Genomic DNA, 20,091 nt, shown 5'->3' with positions numbered 1-20,091 from the left:
CAATTGTCATACTTGAGTAAAAGTAGAAAATTACTCAAGTAAAAGTAAAAGTCATCCAGTAAAATACTACTTGAGTAAAAGTCTAATAGTATTTGGTTTTAAATATATTAAGTATCAAAAATAAATGTAATTGCAAAAATATACATAAGTATCAAAGTAAAAGTATAAATAATTTCAAATTCCTTATATTAAGCAAACCAGATGGCACAATGTTCTTGATATCCAAGGGCACTCTCCAAAACGCAGACATAATTTACAAACGAAGCATTAAGCATGTTTAGTGAGTCTACCAGATCAGTCGCAGAAGGGATGACCAGGGATGTTCACTTGATAAGTGCATGAATTGGACCATTTTTCTGTTTTTCTGTTAATACATTTGTAAACATTTCTAAAAACTTGTTTTCACTTGTCATTATGGGGTATTGTGTGTAGATCGATGAGGAAAACATTTAATTGAATTAATTTTAGAATAAGGCTGTAACTAAACAAAATTTGGGATGAGTCAAGGGGTCTGAATTCTTTCCGAATGTACTGTATATCAAGTGTAAGCCTGTCTCATGCAGTAAAGGACATTTGTGCAGGCATATATACAGAGCACGTTCTGAGAACTGTTCCATCAAAACATTAGTCTCAAATAGCATCCGATTACCTTTGTATTGCACATCTTTTGACCAGGGCCCATGCCTCCCCTCATTCTAACATCGTAGGCGCATCATTTCATAACCTTGACCATCTACACTCTGGATTTTGTTTGGCATTCTCTGCCACATTGGGGTGGCAGGGTAGCCTAGTGGTTAGAGCGTTGGACTAGTAACTGAAAGGTTGCAAGTTCAAATCCCCGAGCTGACAAGGTACAAATCTGTCGTTCTGCCCCTGAACAGGCAGTTAACCCACTATTCCTAGGCTGTCATTGAAAATAAGAATTTGTTCTTAACTGACTTGCCTAGTTAAATAAAGGTAAAATATAAAAAATATATATCTCTGAGATGTGTGGTCTTTATACCTAATTCTCAATTACTAGCAACTAAGTTCCTTTGTCATTTTTAGACTTTTGCTCTCACTATTTAGACATATGAGGGATAAAGGGGACATATTGCTTTGTTTTGAACATGAACTTCATGTAACTTGAAGGCACTAAAATATAATATTTCATCAATGACAAGATGCTATAATATTCTCCTCTGTATTCAGGTTTACAGGATGTCCTTCCAGAATTCCTCCGGAACCGTTTCGTGGAGGCTGCTCTCAGCTACGTGGCATGCAACTCTGAGGGGGAGCTTTTGTGTCGTAACAATGACTGCTGGTGCCGCTGCTCTGCCAAGTTCCCAGATTGTAACTGCCCCTTTGCTGATATTAAAGTCATGGAGGAAAATCTGCACAAAAGCAAGGAATCCTGGACCAACTTCAACACCGAATTCATGGAATCAGGTGGGCTATTTGTTTCAGTTGTTTGTTATTCATTTCTGTCAAGCTGCATTTGAAAGCTATTGGGAGGAGCAGGACACAGGTGTGCGATAAAATGGGCAAGGAAAAAATATTTTTGAAATCCCAAAATGGCTAGAACTATTTAGCTCAAAATCAACAAACATCTAGCTCATGCCCTGAATACGTGGTTTGAGATCGGAAGCAGGTCGTTTTCTCCATTGCTTTTGTTTCTCTACCATCTATCTGCAAGAGAGGGCTTCTATCCATCTGTTGGATTGTGTATAATATGGAAAGTGCATTCTGAGTGACGTTTTGAAGGCATAGACATGCTCCTTGAATTCACTAAACATCATTTTGACAGCAATAGCAGAGCAGCTCTCACATTAAATCTTTATAAAATGCTGCGTTGTTGACAAGCTACAGAAAAGGAGAAATACGTTTCCTCATAATTACAACATGTTCTTTTACTGCTGATGTTGTTTTTGTCTGAAGCCTAACTTGAGCAATTTGTCATGATAATGAGCAAATTACCTCTTAATTTTTGGGGGGATGGTTGAGTGTCCAAGCAAGCAATATGCAAGACATATCTTAAAAGGTACACACACATACACACACACACACACACCTAAAAGCAAGCCTGAAAATGCATTATGTACAATACAGAAGAAGGGAGTGACCTAAGCACTAAGCATTTTTAATGGGGCAGAGTTTGTCTTATGTCTCTTCACTTGCCACTGAGCAAAGCATCCAAGACTCAGTGCTGCTGGCAAGAGTATGCTTACAGTCTGAATGTGAGGTTGAGCTGCAGTTCTGCTGAGATTAGTTGATAAATATTGTAGCGGGGGAAAACTAGAAATTGGTGGAGAGTGCTGGCACATCATGCACCCTTGGAACAAGTATTTCCCCCAGCCAAGGAATGATCCAATCAGAGAGATAAATCCTGCCTCCGTCTCCAAAGCCTCTCCTGCCCCACGTTGGTGCTTCAATGAAATCCCCCCCAAATCCCTTTAACTGTAGCACTTCACTCATCAAAATGCATATCTGCTTTCAGCAGGTGAAGTGGCTGGCTCGAGAGGACTAGTCCAGCCAAGGCAAAGCCTGGCTAGATGTATATTTACTCCAGTCATTAATTTGTTCTCATTGTCAGAAGGCTAGATGGGTTGGGAGTCTGGCAATATTAATAAGAGGACTTTGATTAGTGGTTCAGCAGCGAGGCCGGAAAACCCTATTGTATTTGTTTCCTTTGTATTGACAGGAGAAATTGGACACCGCCCTAGGATGAGCTACTTCTGTACTCCTTACCACGCTTGTCAAATATCAGAACTCAAAATCATGCAATATGCTTTTGAAATATTTAGATTTTTTTTAATGATTTTGACTACTTTAAACATCTTCTCCAGAATTGCTAAACAGACTGGAATGAAATATGGTATAGAACCTCTATGGGTGGACATCTTGAAACACAATATTTTCCAATACTATAGCACAAACAATATGTCTACCAGTGGTGGTTGGTGCCATTTAAAATGAGGGAGGATTCTTTTTTTTAATGAACATGGCCTTATTTCTATTACAGAATATTGGATGACTGTCATTCATATTCCATTCACCCAGCTCAATGTAACATCAATAGGTTTAGGCTATTACATGATACTTGAATTTCCACTTTACCCATCATGCGGTTGCTACAACCTAGCCTATAAATTAAAGTTTACAACATAGAGAGAATTTTGAGTAATCAAGGTGAGACAGTGACACATTCAATACCGCCTTGCACATTCTTGCCTGTATCTAGCTGATCTAGGGAGTAATCATTAGTCCATCATTTGCAAATGTACATTTCTATTGGCCAAATACAGGTATTTTTATCCCTGTTTTGTTCTGTTTGCTTCCGTTTAAGAAACATTGTTCAATTCACTTTCATAGCAGCCACATAAAAACAGCTTCATCACTTTGCTTGTTGTATATATAATTCCTTCTCGCAACTATCTATGCGCTCTCCTCCTCTCAACTTTTCCCTTCGCTTGTGGACTTCAGTGCACTACACATCTGCTGTCTGTGACCAGGAAAAAAACTTTCCAAGCTAAACCTTCATATCATGACTGCTATACACAGCCTACATCATTGTCACGTCATAGTCAACATAGCTACTAGAACTAACGCATTAGTAAACCCACTAATTACAATCATGCAGTACAGTGTACAGTCAAAAGCAGTTTCACAACTACACTGGTGGGCCCCGGTGGCAATACATTAATAAAACCAAAAGCTTACCTTGACTTGGAAGACTTACATTGTTGGATTGCCATAGCCAGCTAGCTAACATAGCATCCCTCTCTGTTTGAGCCAGGTGTTTGAGTAGGCTAAACTAGCTAGCTGCATTCATTAGCTAAGTAAAAGTTTAAAATAAATACAACCAAATATAGCTCTCTCTCTCTCTCTCTCTCTTGCTTCTCCTTAATATTGAAAGAAATTAATTAGTTCTAAACTGTTCAACTATTGTCTGTCTCTCTCTTTGAGTCAACTAATCATCACATTGTATGCACTGCAGTGCTAGCTAGCTGTAGCTTATGCATTCAGTACTAGATTCAATCTCTGATATTTTCATTGGGTGGACAACATGTCAGTTCATGCTGCAAGAGCACTGATATGTTGGAGGATGTCCTCCAGAAATTGTCATAATTACTGTGTATGTCTACGGAAGGGGGTGAGAACCATGAGCCTCCTAGGTTTTGTTTTGAAGTCAGTGTTCCCAGAGGAGGACAGAAGCTAGGTGTCCTCTGGCTGCACCATGGTGCTAACCTACAGAGTACTGCTGAGGCTTTAGTAGAACATCACATTTTATTAGTCACATACACATGGTTAGCGAAATGCGTGTGCTTTTAGTTCCAACAGTGCAGCAATATCTAACATGTAATCTAACAATTCCACAACAACTACCTAATACACACACATCTAAAGGAAATGAATGTACATATATATGGATGAGCAATAACAGAGTGGCATAGGCAAGATGCAATTGATGGTATAAAATGCAGTATATACTGTACATGTGAGATGAGTAATGCAAGATATGTAAACATTATTAATGTGACATTATTAAAGTGACTAGTGATTGATTTATTAAAGTGGCCAATGATTTCAAGTCTGTATGTAGGCAGCAGCCTCTCTGTGTTAGTGATGGCTTTTTTACAGTCTGATGGCCTGGAGAAAGAAGCCGGAGAAAGAAGCTGTTTTACAGTATCTCGATCTTTGTTTTGTTGTACTGACCTCGCCTTCTGGATGGTAGCAGTGCCTCGGTTGGTTGTTGTACTTGATGATCTTTTTGGCCTTCCTGTGACATCGGGTGCTGAATGTGTCCTGGAGGTAATGCGTTGTGCAGACCACACCACCGGTCGGTGATACAGCCCGATAGGATGCTATCAATTGTGCAACTGTAAAAGTTTGTGAGGGTTTTAGGTGACAAGCCAAATTTCTTTAGCCTTTTTAGGTTGAAGAGGCAATGTTGCAATGTGGACCATTTCAGTTTGTCCGTGATGTGTACGCCGAGGAACTTAAAACTTTCCACCTTCTCCACTACTGTCCCGTAGATGTGGATAGGGGGTGCTCCCTCTGCTGTTTCCTGAAGTCCACGATCATCTCCTTAGTTTTGTTGATGTTGAGTGAGAGGTTGCTTTCCTGACACCACACTCTGAGTGCCCTCATCTCCTCCCTGTAGGCTGTCTTGTCATTGTTGGTAATCAAGCCTACTACTGTTGTGTCGTCTGCAAACTTGATGATTGAGTGGAGGCGTGCATGACCACGCAGTCATGGGTGAACAGGGAGTACAGGAGGGGGCTGAGCACACACTCTTGTGGGCCCCAGTGTTGAGGATCAACGAAGTGTAGATGTTATTTCCTACCTTCACCAACTTGGGGCGGCCAGTCAGGAAGTCCGGAACCCAATTTCACAGTGCGGGGCTGAGACCCAGGGCCTCAAGGTTAAGGATGAGCTTGGAGGGTGCTATGGTGTTGAATGCTGAGCTGTAGTCAATGAACAGCATTCTTACATAGGTATTCCTCTTGTCCAGATGGGATAGGGCAGTGTGCAGTATGATGGCTATTGCATCGTCTGTGGTCTAGGGTGACAGGCAAGGTGCATGTGTTATGATCATTGACTAGCCTCTCAAAGAACCTCTCCTCCGGAGGCGTTGTTTTGGGTCAGCCTCTGGAATCAGTTCAAATGCCCTGGGTGGTTCGGACAAAGGATCCGCTTTGGGAAAGTCATATTCCTGGTTGTAGTGCTGGTAAGTTGACATCACTCTGATATCCAATAGTTCTTCCCTGTTGTATGTAATAAGACTTAAGATTTTCTGGGCTAACAATGTAAGAAATAAAACATAAAAAAACTAAACACTAGAAGCGAGGCAGCCCTCTCTGTCGGTGCCAACTTGATATCTCTTATCTCTCTGCGTTCAGTTCCACTCGGACAGCACTGACGTGCTGCTATCATTGCAAAACAGTGTGTTTTAATCACTTATTTGGTGTTGTGAATATATTTAGTACAGTTTTATCTGAAAATGTATACTTTTTAAAATGTTTCACAATTGTTACTTTTATGAAATTCACTGAGGAGGGTCCTCTCCTTCCTCCTCTGAGGCGCCTCCACTAATGTCCACTATAAGCCAATAAGCTTGTATGGATTGCTTTTTCTGCCCATGCGGCAAAACAGAGCCATACTCTACACGTTAACTAAACTCACCTCCCTGAGCATGCATGCAAAATTGCATGACTCTGAGTCACACAGATCAAAGATATACATATGTGTCCGTTATTGCGTCAACGTGTGGTCAATCTGAAAGTGCATGCATATGTTGAGTCCAGTTCTGTTACAATACAAATATCCATGTTTGAATAATATGCATTTATGTGCCAGACCACACCCAAGAGATGCTAGCCTGGAAAATATTGCTCTGTTGCTTGAGATCCTAGACTGAAAAATATTGTATTGAGAGACCTTGTTCCATAGATACCACATATCAACTTTCGTGCAGATCCGTCATTCGGTGCCAGAGGAGTAGTGTTTTAAGGAGTAGTGTTTTAAGTAGTGATGCTGTAAGTAAAAATCGATACAGTTAATTATCTCAATATTATTTTGGACAATATTTGTTGTTGTTATTGCTATTTAGCGTTAACTAGCACTAGTCGGAAGTCCCTGCGCCAAAACTCCGGTATTTGTATCCTATAGCTTGTTATTCGTCGACTTTTTAAATAGTTGGTTTATACCACTTATCTACATGACGGATCAAAACTCATTTCCTCAAGCTCTCTCTTGTCTCTCTGCATCAAACATATAGAGAGGAATATGTTTGGAACATCAAATCGCAATATCGAATTGCAATACATATAGAATCATGGGAATCGTGTTATTTGCAATACATATAGTGTTGGCACTTAAGTATCGTGATAATATCATATTGTGAGATCCAGAGGTGGCACCACAGGATGAAAAATGGTGTGGAAAAATGTTTGTGTCTTTTCTTGGGCCTGGAGTTTTTCCTGATCTCAGGACTTGGTCAGGTAAAAATCTGGGTCCTATTTGTAGGCTATGACAAAAGATTAGTATTATAGATAGCTTCCCTTTTCCTCTGTGCAATGACTATAAGGCCTTTTGTTTTTCTTGTCTGGTCATGTGATTTGGAAACATTCCTGGAATCTGATATCAAAAGAGCCAGAGACAACAACTTCGATGGACAACATACTCTGTAGTATAGTGTACTGGGGTTAAGCGTTATGCAAAGAATGGTTACAATATATTTAAAAATTAATTTCACTCCATACACACACACACACAATGTTAAGCAGTGGACTTTGAAAAATAAAAAAGGCAGGTAAGTTTCAATGATTTGTTCATCTGGTTACAGGGATCTTCTGCAATTATTAATTCTGTAAGGTTTATGTAAGGCAGGGTAATATTTAACACTATACACAGTAAACTTTGTAACAAAGAAATGTTTTATGTGTATGTATAGAAAAAAAACACTAACCTTCTGTTGCTGTCTTGGTCTCCATCTAGCCCACCAGAGGTTCGTTTCCGTAGCAAACCGTTTTTCTATGACGTGAACTAATGAATATGTCTGATAAATGCATTCGGTGCTGCTGCTTTGAAAGTACTGCGGCAAATGCTGTCTCGCCACTCGTTTTCCCCTAGTGTTTTTGCAAAAATTCTAAATTGTGGAAAGTTCATCATGGTGGACCTTATGTGTCCTTGAGGCAAATTTGTTCCTTGCGAGGAGAGGGACCTATGTACTGAATTTCATGACTCTAGGTCAGACAGGGTGAGGGGTGTGACCTTTTAAATGTTGCATTTTAAACTGATTGTTATAGTGCCACCATGTGGCCAATTGACATGGCATTGCATGAATGTGTGCACACTTTACCCTTCACTATCCTTCAAGGTTAAACATCCTAAGCCTTACCATCTCACAGGAATTTGCATGGGAATGTGCCATTATGGAAAAAGAAGAAGAATAACCAATGGCAACAAATACAATAGGGTTTCACCCAGCTTTGCTGCTTGAACCCCTAAAAAAAAACAGTTTATTGTACTGAAGGCCTTTGCAAGATGGGTTAATGAGTATATCCCAAATGGTACTCTATTCCCTATGCAGTGCACTACTTTTGATAATAGTCCTATGGGAATAGGGTGCCATTTGGGATGCAGATCATGACCTCCTTGGGCAAAAGAAATTAAATCATTGAAAGGCTCCGCCCAATGTTTCATAACGGCTCTCATTAGTAAAGCAATTTCTACACAGATTTCTATGACTGACAAAGCAAAATCAGTCTCTCACGCTAGCACCCAGGCTAATCTAATTAGTTGTATAGTTATATAGTCAAATGAGTTACACTTGACTGTATGTAAATCTGCAACATACAAGCGTTATGTAAATCTTAACAAATTTACCTTCTTGGATCTATTTTTTTATCCGACAAAAAGGACCTGTCAACACCTCCTTTTAACTACTGTGAAAGATGATGTGCAGAGCTATAAATTCAGCCTGTAAAAGTCAAATATTCTCTTAGTGTTAGATTCACTATCCCTTCATGATACAGTGCAAATCGCTTAATTACCACAATGGTTCCATTATGTTAATTAAAAACATGCCTTCAAGTAACAGAGAGTTATTTGATACATGGTACCACCTACAAATAGTCTTGGCACTGCTTCCCCATCAAGACCTGCCAATTGAAATTTCACTGATGGCTTGCCCATTTCTGCGTTTATTACCTAAATAAAGCATGCACTGGAAGTAGTTAGATGTGTCACATGCACATTTTGAATGTGACAGATTTGTAATAACAACAAAAATACTTCTCCAGAAATTGATTTCTTTGGTTCAATAGCTGGCAACATTTCCTAACATCGTATTTATTCAGGGGATTATTTCAGGGGATTACATTTGTCGGATGAACAAAACATCACTATATATCACCAAGGACATCCATGCATCTTCAATATTTAGCATTTTGTACATGTCTTACTGTTTGACTGATTTGTATTGCTTTTTTCCCCTACATTTTGACTGAATTAGATTAGAATGTGAAATGCGTATCACACACACTGATTGGATGATAACACTGTCATAACGAAGATCAAGCATTATGTTGACACATGCAGGTAGATACTTCATCCATAGCTCAATAGTGCTTGACCAGAAGTCAAACCAATGTAATGCATATAGCCACAGAATTTGGCTATAATCTGCCATGTAAAAAATATTAATTTGTAAGATACTTAGCTTATGTACTGGTAGAAGTTGCATGTTGCACATGCCAGTAATATGATTGGAGCTATAATTCTACCATGAACGTGTGCTGATACAGTGCCACACGGATAAACACTTTGTAATCGTCAAGCTTCACACAAGCACTACACACAAGGCACTGGATTGAATACATCTTCAGGTCAAAGATGAGGTTTGCCAAAGGTTGAAGTTCTGAGTGTGCCACAAAGATCTGGAAATATGCACCCATCGTATTAATAGTTTTCTCGATACATTGAGGAATCGTGAGTTGAATAAAGCAGGGCTTTGGGAATAGTTCCCTTTGGGATGCTACGATCCCTGTGATTTTGTATTCTGTGCAGACTTCACATGTTCATGCCGGAGGCATGTGAGTTCGCTTACGTGATCGGAGACCATGCAGCACACTTCTACCTTAAATCATGCAGCAGTGGCAGCAAACAATTTTTACAAAGGGTGCTATATTTCAAACGAGTCCAGAATTATTTGTAAGTTGAAGATCATTTAGGCTACTGAAATTCTATACAAGCTTTTAAATGCTATTTAGAGAACAGCAAAAACTAGCAAAATTGACCCTTGCCATCATCACCTTGGCTGCTGTAGGTTCATTCACCTCAGTCGATCTACAAACACATAGCCTATTAGCTATACAATTGTAATGTTATACCCCTGAAAGGGAGGAAATATGAGAAATGATTCACGCTGACAGATCGCATCAGCGACAAAACAAACATTTATGACATTTTTACTGTATTATTTGTAATTTTATAGCATTTTAATGTAGGCTTATAAGGAAGATAAGCCATGTGTCTTATTTTATTTAAGTTCCTAAATTGTTTGGTAAGATTAGTACAGATTTTACAGTTTTGGAAACTTTAGAGTGTTTTCTATCCTAAGCTGTCAATTATATGCATATTCTAGCATCTTGTCCTGACAAAAATGATTTTTTCCCAAAATGAAAATACTGCCCCTAGTCACAAAAGGTACTTTGGAAGTATGCTTGGGGTCATTGTCCATTTGGAAGACCCATTTGCGACCAAGCTTTAACTTCCTGACTGATGTCTTGAGATGTTGCGTCAATATATCCACATAATTTTCTCACCTCATGATGCCATCTATTTTGTGAAGTGCACCAGTCCCTCCTGCAGCAAAGCACACCCACAACATGATGCTGCCACCCCTGTACTTCACGGTTGGGATGGGGTTCTTCGACTTGCAAGCCTCCCCCTTTTCCCCAAACATAACGATGGTCATTATGGCCAAACAGTTCTATTTTTGTTTCATCAGACCAGAGAACATTTCTCCAAAAAGTCTGATCTTTGTCCCATGTGCAATTGCAAACCGTAGTCTGGCTTTTTCATAGCGGTTTTGGAGGAGTAGCTTCTTCCTTGCTGAGCAGCCTTTCAGGTTATGTCGATATAGGAATCCTTTTACTGTGGCTATAGATACTTTTGTACCTGTTTCCTCCAGCATCTTCACAGGGTCCTTTGCTGTTGTTCTGGGATTGATATGCACTTTTCACACGAAAATACATTCATCTCTAAGAGACAGAACGCGTCTCCTTCATGAGCGGTACGATGGCTGCATGGTCCTATGGTGTTTATACTTGCTTACTATTGTTTGTACAGATGAACATGGTACCATTAGGTGTTTGGAAATTGCTCCCAATGATGAACCAGGCTTGTGGAGGTTTACAATTATTTTTCTAAGGTCTTGGCTAATTTCTTTTGATTTCCCCATGATGTCAAGCAAAGGGGCAATGAGTTTGAAGGTAGGTCTTGAAATACATCCACAGGTACACCTCCAATTGACTCAAATGATGTCAATTAGCCTATCAGAAGCTTCTAAAGCCATGACATAATTTTCTGGAATTTTCCAAGCTGTTTAAAGGCACAGTCAACTTAGTGTACAGTGGGGCAAAAAAGTATTTAGTCAGCCACCAATTGTGCAAGTTCTCCCACTTAAAACGATGAGAGAGGCCTGTAATTTTCATCATAGGTATACTTCAACTATGACAGACAAAATTAGAAAAAAAACCTCCAGAAAATCACATTGTAGGATTTTTAATGAATTTATTTGCAAATTATGGTGGAAAATAAGTATTTGGTCAATAACAAAAGTTTCTCAATACTTACTTGTTATATACCCTTTGTTAGCTATGACAGAGGTCAAACGTTTTTTGTAAGTCTTCACAAGGTTTTCACACACTGTTGCTGGTATTTTGGCCCATTCCAGGCCTCTCTCATCTTTTTAAGTGGGAGAACTTGCACAATTGGTGGCTAACTAAATACTTTTTTGCCCCACAGTATGTAAACCTCTGACCCACTGTAATTGTGATACAGTGAGTTTTAAATGAAATAATCTATCTGTAAACAATTGTTGGGAAAATTACTTGTGTCATGCACAAAGTAGATGTCCTAACCGACTTGCCAACACTATAGTTTGTTAACAAGACATTTGTGGAGTGGTTGGAAAAACAAGTTAATGACTCCAACCTAAGTGTATGTAAACCTCCGACTTCAACTGTAAGTCTCTGCCGGCAGCTAGCCCCCTGACTGACTGATCTACTGTATTTATAAGCGACTATTTACCAGTTGTGCACTCATTCTCCGGGAGCCAGTTTTTGTTTATTTTGGGGATGCCTGGAGACATGGCAGGAGTCTCAGGACGGGTTTAAAATTGCAGGACGGTTTTAAAACAGCAGCAGACACCTGCTCTCTAAGCCTATTTCAAACACCAGTTGAACGTTGCTACTCTCTTGAACAACTTTATGTCATGCGCCATACATTCTTGTTCAATTGAATACATAAACATTGTGAGTTAAACTTTCCCCGTCTCTATTTTTGGGATGAAAGTAATCCATCGTCAAACTTGACCGGTAAGCTCAGCAAAGTAGAACAGATGTGTGAGGAGGTGTTGTATGCTGAAATTTACAGGCTTTTTTGGGGGGAGAAAAACATAATCAACGCTGTTCAATACCTGACTGCTTGCCACAAAGACATTGAGCTATAAATAGAATAGCAGACCGAGGCCTCTCCTCTCTCTTCTGCTGAAAGATAGGAGAGACCATGGCAGTTCATCTTCTACTATTGTTCACTCTGTGTGCCTGTTCATATAGGTGCATCAAATCCACATGGGGTAATCTAGCGTGGTTTTGGGATCCTTCAGCACAGACTCCATTTCTCACCAGGATCGCCTGCAGAGATCCTTTGTAACAAATGGCACCGTTTTCCCTATATAGTGCACTACTTTTCACCAGAGCCTTATGGACCATGGTCAACAGTAGTGCACTATAGGAAAAAGGATGCGATTTGGGACGCAAGCATAAATTGTTCAGGGGAAAGGACCACATGCCCACTGTACAAAGGCAGCTGGAGGTGCATTACATGTCTCTGGGGGGTGGCTTGTGTAATGTATACTCTCCCTTCCCACTTTCTCATTTCCTAGAATCTTTGCTCTCCCAAGGGACCTTTTCTGATAATGTAGTTATGGGGATAGTATTAATCCTTCCTTTCTGCCTTAAGAGATAGAATCACTGCCTAGGTGAAGGTATAGCTTACATACAACTACCTCTCTGGGAAAATAAGTTTATAATAAATTCTGCCAAACAGGAAATATTGCTACAGTATGTTGTAATATGAGCGGGTTTTACTTACGTGTATAACTTATACTTTTTTTTTTACTATATTGGTGGTTTGTTGTAGCAAATTGAGCTAGTTGTAAACTTAAATGTTTTTGCCGAAACAATGTAATTGAAAAACATTAAACTGATGCCAGGGAAAATTTGTGAGTACAGATCAGCTCATTAGCGAATAACAATGAACTTCCTTCTGTCTGTTTGCAACCAATATGCATTCAACATGGACAGTTTGTGATGCCAAGGGTAGTCTCCACTGGCTCAATTAGATTCTGACTCACACTGTCGAGTTCAGCTCATCAACTGTCATAGTACTAAAGTGAGGATCTCATTAACAGTATTAAGCAGTTAATTTTCAGGTCTTTATAAAGGCAGTTTTATAAACACTAGCTATTGTGTGTGAGTAATATGTGGGCTGGTCCACCACAAGATTACAATGGCAAAATGTTACTTATTAGTCCAAATATGTAATTTAAAAAAAATCTATGTAATTTATATTTTTATTGCAAGTAAATGGCAAGACAGCTGTCTGTGCATGTCTATCAGAAGATAACGTTGAATGTGAATGTAAGTGTAGTAGAGTTGTGTAAGTTCAGTGGGACAGCTACCCATCAGGACAATAGAAAACGCCCTTCATACACTGAAGTTGAAGAGGTATTAAGAGTCCTTCATTACTCTGAATAAAAAGTCAACTCAGTACATATAGCACTTTGGAAACCTTTCCCAATGGCTCAAATGTTCACAGTGCCAGCCACGGTACAGCAAGTCTCTCCCAGGTTGGTTCTTCCCTCTTGAGCTTCTAAGCCCCAAGCCCATTGCTAAATGTAATGTGCGACATAAGCCTTGCAAACATTTCTATCTTTACTTTGCCCAAGGCCCAAAAAAATTATACTGTGAGGAGAGACGAAACTTCCTTAAATTCCCTACCGTGAGAGCAACGATTTATAGCTTGCCACAAGCTCTTCATTGTCAGTGAAGTTTTACCTATAATTGCTACTACATCGCCATAGGACACTGTCTCGGAGCAAGGTACTCTCATATTCCTGCACTGCTGAAATACAAGTAAATGTACTGTAATCGATTTATAAAGACAAAAAATGTGCATTTGTGGACCATGTATGGTTCATATCTGAGGACTGAGGAGCAAGGTCACTGCTTCCTCTTATTCCTGCATGAAGAAAAAATAAAGATTTACTATTAGAAAATGAATCGTGAACGGCATGTCAGTCAGAGGCAGTCTCCAGATTAGAGCAGTGACTTGGATTTTCTAACTGCGTCCCAAATTACACCCTATTCCCTGTATAGTACACTACTTCTAACCAGAGCTCTATGTGCACTGATCAAAAGTGTTGCACTAAATAGGGAATAGGGTGCCATTTGGGATGCAACCCTAGTCTCCACTGTTAATTTTCATAGGCCTTTCAACCTACCCAGTAAGTCTTATCACAATCTAGTTTAAAAGTGTGAGTTCAATGTAGTTCAAACTCAGTGGTACAGCATAAGTTAAGAAGTAATACTATTTTTGAAACATAAATCAAAACCCAGATACAACTTAATACAAATCACAAGATAAGATGTGGGTCATGGGGGGGTCAGCCGCCTTCTACGGCAGCAATTTAAAAGCACCAGAAAATCAACTTGTAAAGTAATACAAGGTGAACATTCTGTGGAAAGAAACAAAGCAAGTGCACACCTAAAAGATGTTTGATGGAGAAGAGGGAAATAACATGCTGTGAGTTTCCTCTGGTCTCCCATGGAGGGAAAGCAGTGGAATCAATGAACAATGATTAAAATAGTGTAACAATTCTCGTTGGTGGAAGGAGAGGAGGACCAAAATGCAGCGTGGTAAGTGTTCGTCATATTTTAATTGAAGAACTGAACACTACACAAAATAACAACGAAGAGAAAACGAAACAGTTCTGCCAGGTGAACAGACACTAAACAGAAATTAAACACCCACAACCAAAATGGGGAAAACAGGCTACCTAAGTATGATTCTCAATCAGAGACAACGAACGACACCTGCCTCTGATTGAAAACCATACTATGCCAAACACATAGAAATATAGCAACATAGAAAAAAGAACATAGACTACCCATCCCAACTCACACCCTGACCAACCTAACACAAAGACAAAAAAGGAACTAAGGTCAGAACGTGACAAATAGGGAGATGCTGAGTCACATGTAGGCTAGCGTTGTCATTCACAACTCGAAGACTATTGATATTATTGACAATATTGCATGTCCGCCTTACAAATAATCCTTCTGCCATAAAGGGAATTTAAGGGTAAGGGTTGTTTGGTATATAAAATAGATCAGTTTAAACGATGCACTAACTGTAAGTGGGAGCATAGTTAAATCCAAGCTAACTAGGCCATCTGAGTTCCTTTATACAAACAACCTTGATAATGCCCAAGGTTAATACATTTTATTATCCAGAACCATCAAATACAAAACATTTTTTTGTAATGTATGAGAATTCTAATGAATACATACCATAACATAACATACTAAATGGAGGGTCACAGATTTACATACAGAATAGTACAAGCTACTCTGAGACCAGATTGACTGTACACTGTCTCATTCCAACTGCGGCCTGTTGGTGTAACATCCTGGAGCGTACTGCTTTCATGCTGTAGGAGCAATGAAACAGTATATTCTTGATATGCTCCCTTGGTCAGGTTAGAGAAACTGGTGCCCAGCTACAAGAACTGGGCTACTGTAGATCCAATATATGACTCGGCTCAACAAAATCTCCTCAGAAATGTACCCAAAGCATCGGCTTTGGTAGATGGACAGCAGGCGATATCTAAGGCACTTAAAGTACATATTTTGTGGGCAGTATCTCTCACAATGTATTGCTCACAAAGTATAAAAATCATTATTTTCAGGCAAGTATTCTGAGAAATACAAGTGAGTTCCAAAAGTATTGGGACACATGTTTTATTGTTTTAGTTATGTGCTCCAGCACTTTGGATTTGAAATAATACAATGACTATGAGTTTAAAGCGCAGACTGTCAGCTTTCATTTGAGGATATTCTCATTCATATCAGTTGAACCGTTTTGAAATTACATCACTTTTTGTACATATTCCCTCCAATTTAGGGGACCAAAAGTATTGGGACAAATTCACATAAATGTGTATTGAAGTATTTGGTCCCATATTCATAGCACGCAACTACTACATAATCTACTTAATCTACACATTTGTTGAATGCATTTGCTGTTTGTTTTTTGTTGTGTTTCAGATTATTTTGTGCCCAGTGGAAACAAATGGGAAATAATGTATTGTGTCATTTTGGAGTCAATTTGATTGTAAATAAGAATGGAATATGTTTCTAAAGACTTCTACATTAATGTGGATGCTACCATGGTTCTGGATAATCCTGAATTAAGCATGAATAATAATGAGTGAGAAAGTTAGACACACAAATATCATATCCCCAGGACATGCAAATCTCTCACCATTACAATAACAGGGGAGGTTAGCATTTTGGGGGGTATGATATTTGTGCTTTTGGAGCTCACTGCAGCTGCTTGGCAAACCCTGAATGATTGAACCCCTCATGTTCACTCAATCTATTATTCAGGTCTGATCTCACCGCATGACTGGGGAAAATATTACATCTTCAACCAGCCATGCTAAATAACTGGTGGGCTTACTAAAGCTTCTAGTGTTACCCTCTCTGTTGTCAAAGTTGATCTGGCAAGAGTAATTTAATACCTTTTCATGCCTATTCATAATACACAAAAGGAGTTTGATATTTTTCTTGGCAACAACAAAAAGACAGTTTGCGAACATGGCCAAATGTATAGGTTTCTAAACTCACGTGTACAGTATATCAATATCAAAGGAAACAGTTATCAAGCATCTGTAGATCTTTCCTTAGAAATCATAAAGCCATCTTGAGGATGTGACATTCCATCTTGCTACACACGTTAGCTTTAAAGCTGGAATTCTTAATGGTGAAACTGCCACATCTTTTTGCCATATCACAACAAAGATGTCTCTGTAAACAACAAACACAGCAGCGTATGTACTGCACTTCTTTTTTACCTTGATGCGTGACACTTCCCACCTTAAATACTGAATTATCTGAGCTTTTTAGATCAAGAGCTGGAGTCGGTGTCAGGTTTTTATGTTTCAGCACTGTGAGAAAGACCCAGCGTTCGGAGTTTACTGTGAGGAGGCAACAAAGCAGAACTGATTTTTCTTTTCCACCGTGAGGCTTTTATTAGCAAAAGTGAGGATATAGTCAGCAAAATGTACAACTATTTACAAACATAATAAACTGTATCAAATAGAGCTCTTCAAACCAAACCTAGGCTACAATAACACCTGAAACCTCAGCAGCATGCCAACCTGTTCCCTGTCCCGCAAATGAAGGAATGACAGGGTTTAAATACCAATACCTATGATGCAACCAATGAGAACAAGCCAATTAACATTATGATCAATTAACATTCAACAGCATAAAATAACATCTAAACATCTTCAGATGATACACACACGAATAACCTTGAGCACACATATCAATTACAGTGCAACCATTCTTTTAGCATAAATACAATCTGGGACAAGAACATGTACGTCCACCCGGGATAAGACATTTCCGCTATACCCATACACTGAATAAACCATGCGCACTTGAACGCACCCCATCGCCTGTCAATTCTCTGGAAATGAACAGATAACCCTCTACGAACAACAAGGTAACCATTTACCAAAAGGACATTGCTAGCCCCACATTACATACAAACAATTCATAAATGCATGTGTTTATCATGAACCATTAACCGTTTGCAATTTTGGATTATTGATTAAAGCACGTCTTTAGATTCTGTGACTAATATCATAGGACGATCGTCACAAACACCAACCTTGGAAAGAGGAATCGTTGTAGTAGTGGAGATTGATCTTCTTTAAGAGTTTGTGAAACCTTAGAGCACGGCAGTGGTGTTTGTCCATACTAAAATCACCCACCAGAGTTAGATAAGCAGAAATCTGATAGCATTGCTTTCCCAACTGTGTGTGCAAAGGCCAAATATATTTATTGTTCAGGCTTTACCAGCACTGACAGAAAGTGAGGTGCATTTCTCATATGAACAATGTTCATACATATGTTCAAGACAAAATATTGATTTCTTGACGAAAGGCTCTTGAAAATATAGTTAAACCACAGTATTCCTTGAGCCTAGGTGAAATACTTGTTTATCTGATGGAAAAGCTGCAAGCCTCACATTAAGAAAGTGAATGGCTGTTTAGACAGCATTATGTTACGTTGTGAGTTATCCAACAGAGAGAGAATTATAAGCCATTTACAGTGCCTTGCGAAAGTATTCGGCCCCCTTGAACTTTGCGACCTTTTGCCATATTTCAGGCTTCAAACATAAAGATATAAAACTGTATTGTTTTGTGAAGAATCAACAACAAGTGGGACACAATCATGAAGTGGAACGACATTTATTGGATATTTCAAACTTTTTTAACAAATCAAAAACTGAAAAATTGGGCGTGCAAAATTATTCAGCCCCTTTACTTTCAGTGCAGCAAACTCTCCGGGAGTTCAGTGAGGATCTCTGAATGATCCAATGTTGACCTAAATGACTAATGATGATAAATACAATCCACCTGTGTGTAATCAAGTCTCCGTATAAATGCACCTCACTGTGATAGTCTCAGAGGTCCATTAAAAGCGCAGAGAGCATCACGAAGAACAAGGAACACACCAGGCAGGTCCGAGATACTGTTGTGAAGAAGTTTAAAGCCGGATTTGGATACAAAAAGATTTCCCAAGCTTTAAACAACCCAAGGAGCACTGTGCAAGCGATAATATTGAAATGGAAGGAGTATCACACCACTGCAAATCTACCAAGACCTGGCCGTCCCTCTAAACTTTTAGCTCATACAAGGAGAAGACTGATCAGAGATGCAGCCAAGAGGCCCATGATCACTCTGGATGAACTGCAGAGATCTACAGCTGAGGTGGGAGACTCTGTCCATAGGACAACAATCAGTCGTATATTGCACAAATCTGGCCTTTATGGAAGAGTGGCAAGAAGAAAGCCATTTCTTAAAGATATCCATAAAAAGTGTTGTTTAAAGTTTGCCACAAGCCTCCTGGGAGACACACCAAACATGTGGAAGAAGTTGCTCTGGTCAGATGAAACCAAAATTGACCTTTTTGGCAACAATGCAAAATGTTATGTTTGGCATAAAAGCAACACAGCTCATCACCCTGAACACATCATCCCCACTGTCAAACATGGTGGTGGCAGCATCATGGTTTGGGCCTGCTTTTCTTCAGCAGGGACAGGGAAGATGGTTAAAATTGATGGGAAGATGGATGGAGCCAAATACAGGACCATTCTGGAAGAAAACCTGATGGAGTCTGCAAAAGACCTGAGACTGGGACGGAGATTTGTCTTCCAACAAGACAATGATCCAAAACATAAAGCAAAATCTACAATGGAATGGTTCAAAAATAAACATATCCAGGTGTTAGAATGGCCAAGTCAAAGTCCAGACCTGAATCCAATCGAGAATCTGTGGAAAGAACTGAAAACTGCTGTTCACAAATGCTCTCCATCCAACCTCACTGAGCTCGAGCTGTTTTGCAAGGAGGAATGGGAAAAAATGTCAGTCTCTCGATGTGCAAAACTGATAGAGACATACCCCAAGCGACTTACAGCTGTAATCGCAGCAAAAGGTGGCGCTACAAAGTATTAAATTAAGGGGTCTGAATAATTTTGCACGCCCAATTTTTCAGTTTTGATTTGTTAAAAAAGTTTGAAATATCCAATAAATGTCGTTCCACTTCATGATTGTGTCCCACTTGTTGTTGATTCTTCACAAAACAATACAGTTTTATATCTTTATGTTTGAAGCCTGAAATGTGGCAAAAGGTCGCAAAGTTCAAGGGGGCCGAATACTTTCACAAGGCACTGTACAAGGCAATAGAGCTCAACTATCAATGCATACCAGAACCTGTCATTGGGTAAGATTATACAGTATGTGTTGATTTCTCCGACTGTCAAATCAAACACAGTGCTTCTGCTCATCATTATTTGGCTGTAGCCTGGGAGTAATACATATTTGATCTATCAGGGCAGGCAGGGGTCAATAATCCAGAATAGAGGGGTAAGATACAAAAACGTCAGGCAGTCACAGGGTCAGGGCAGGCAGAACGGTCAAAACAGGAAGGACTAGAAAACAGGAGCAAGAAACAGGCAGGAGCA

The 20,091-nt window shown here is 39.4% G+C and overlaps 1 protein-coding gene across 1 annotated transcript in view; it reads left to right on the top strand.

Moving 5' to 3' along the window:
* LOC112261103 (BMP/retinoic acid-inducible neural-specific protein 3-like) overlaps positions 1 to 20,091 on the top strand; it is a 65,234-nt gene that overhangs the window by 38,724 nt on the left and 6,419 nt on the right. The window contains exon 5 of the mRNA XM_042328772.1: positions 1,192 to 1,428. Coding sequence (XP_042184706.1) covers positions 1,192 to 1,428 — 237 coding nt within the window. The remainder of the gene's footprint in view (positions 1 to 1,191; positions 1,429 to 20,091) is intronic.

The sequence above is a fragment of the Oncorhynchus tshawytscha genome, linkage group LG10, assembly GCF_018296145.1.
Source record: "Oncorhynchus tshawytscha isolate Ot180627B linkage group LG10, Otsh_v2.0, whole genome shotgun sequence".
Taxonomy (NCBI): Eukaryota; Metazoa; Chordata; class Actinopteri; order Salmoniformes; family Salmonidae; genus Oncorhynchus; species Oncorhynchus tshawytscha.
The sequence above is the reverse complement of the archived record's forward strand: the minus strand, read 5'-3'. Positions and strand labels throughout refer to the sequence as shown.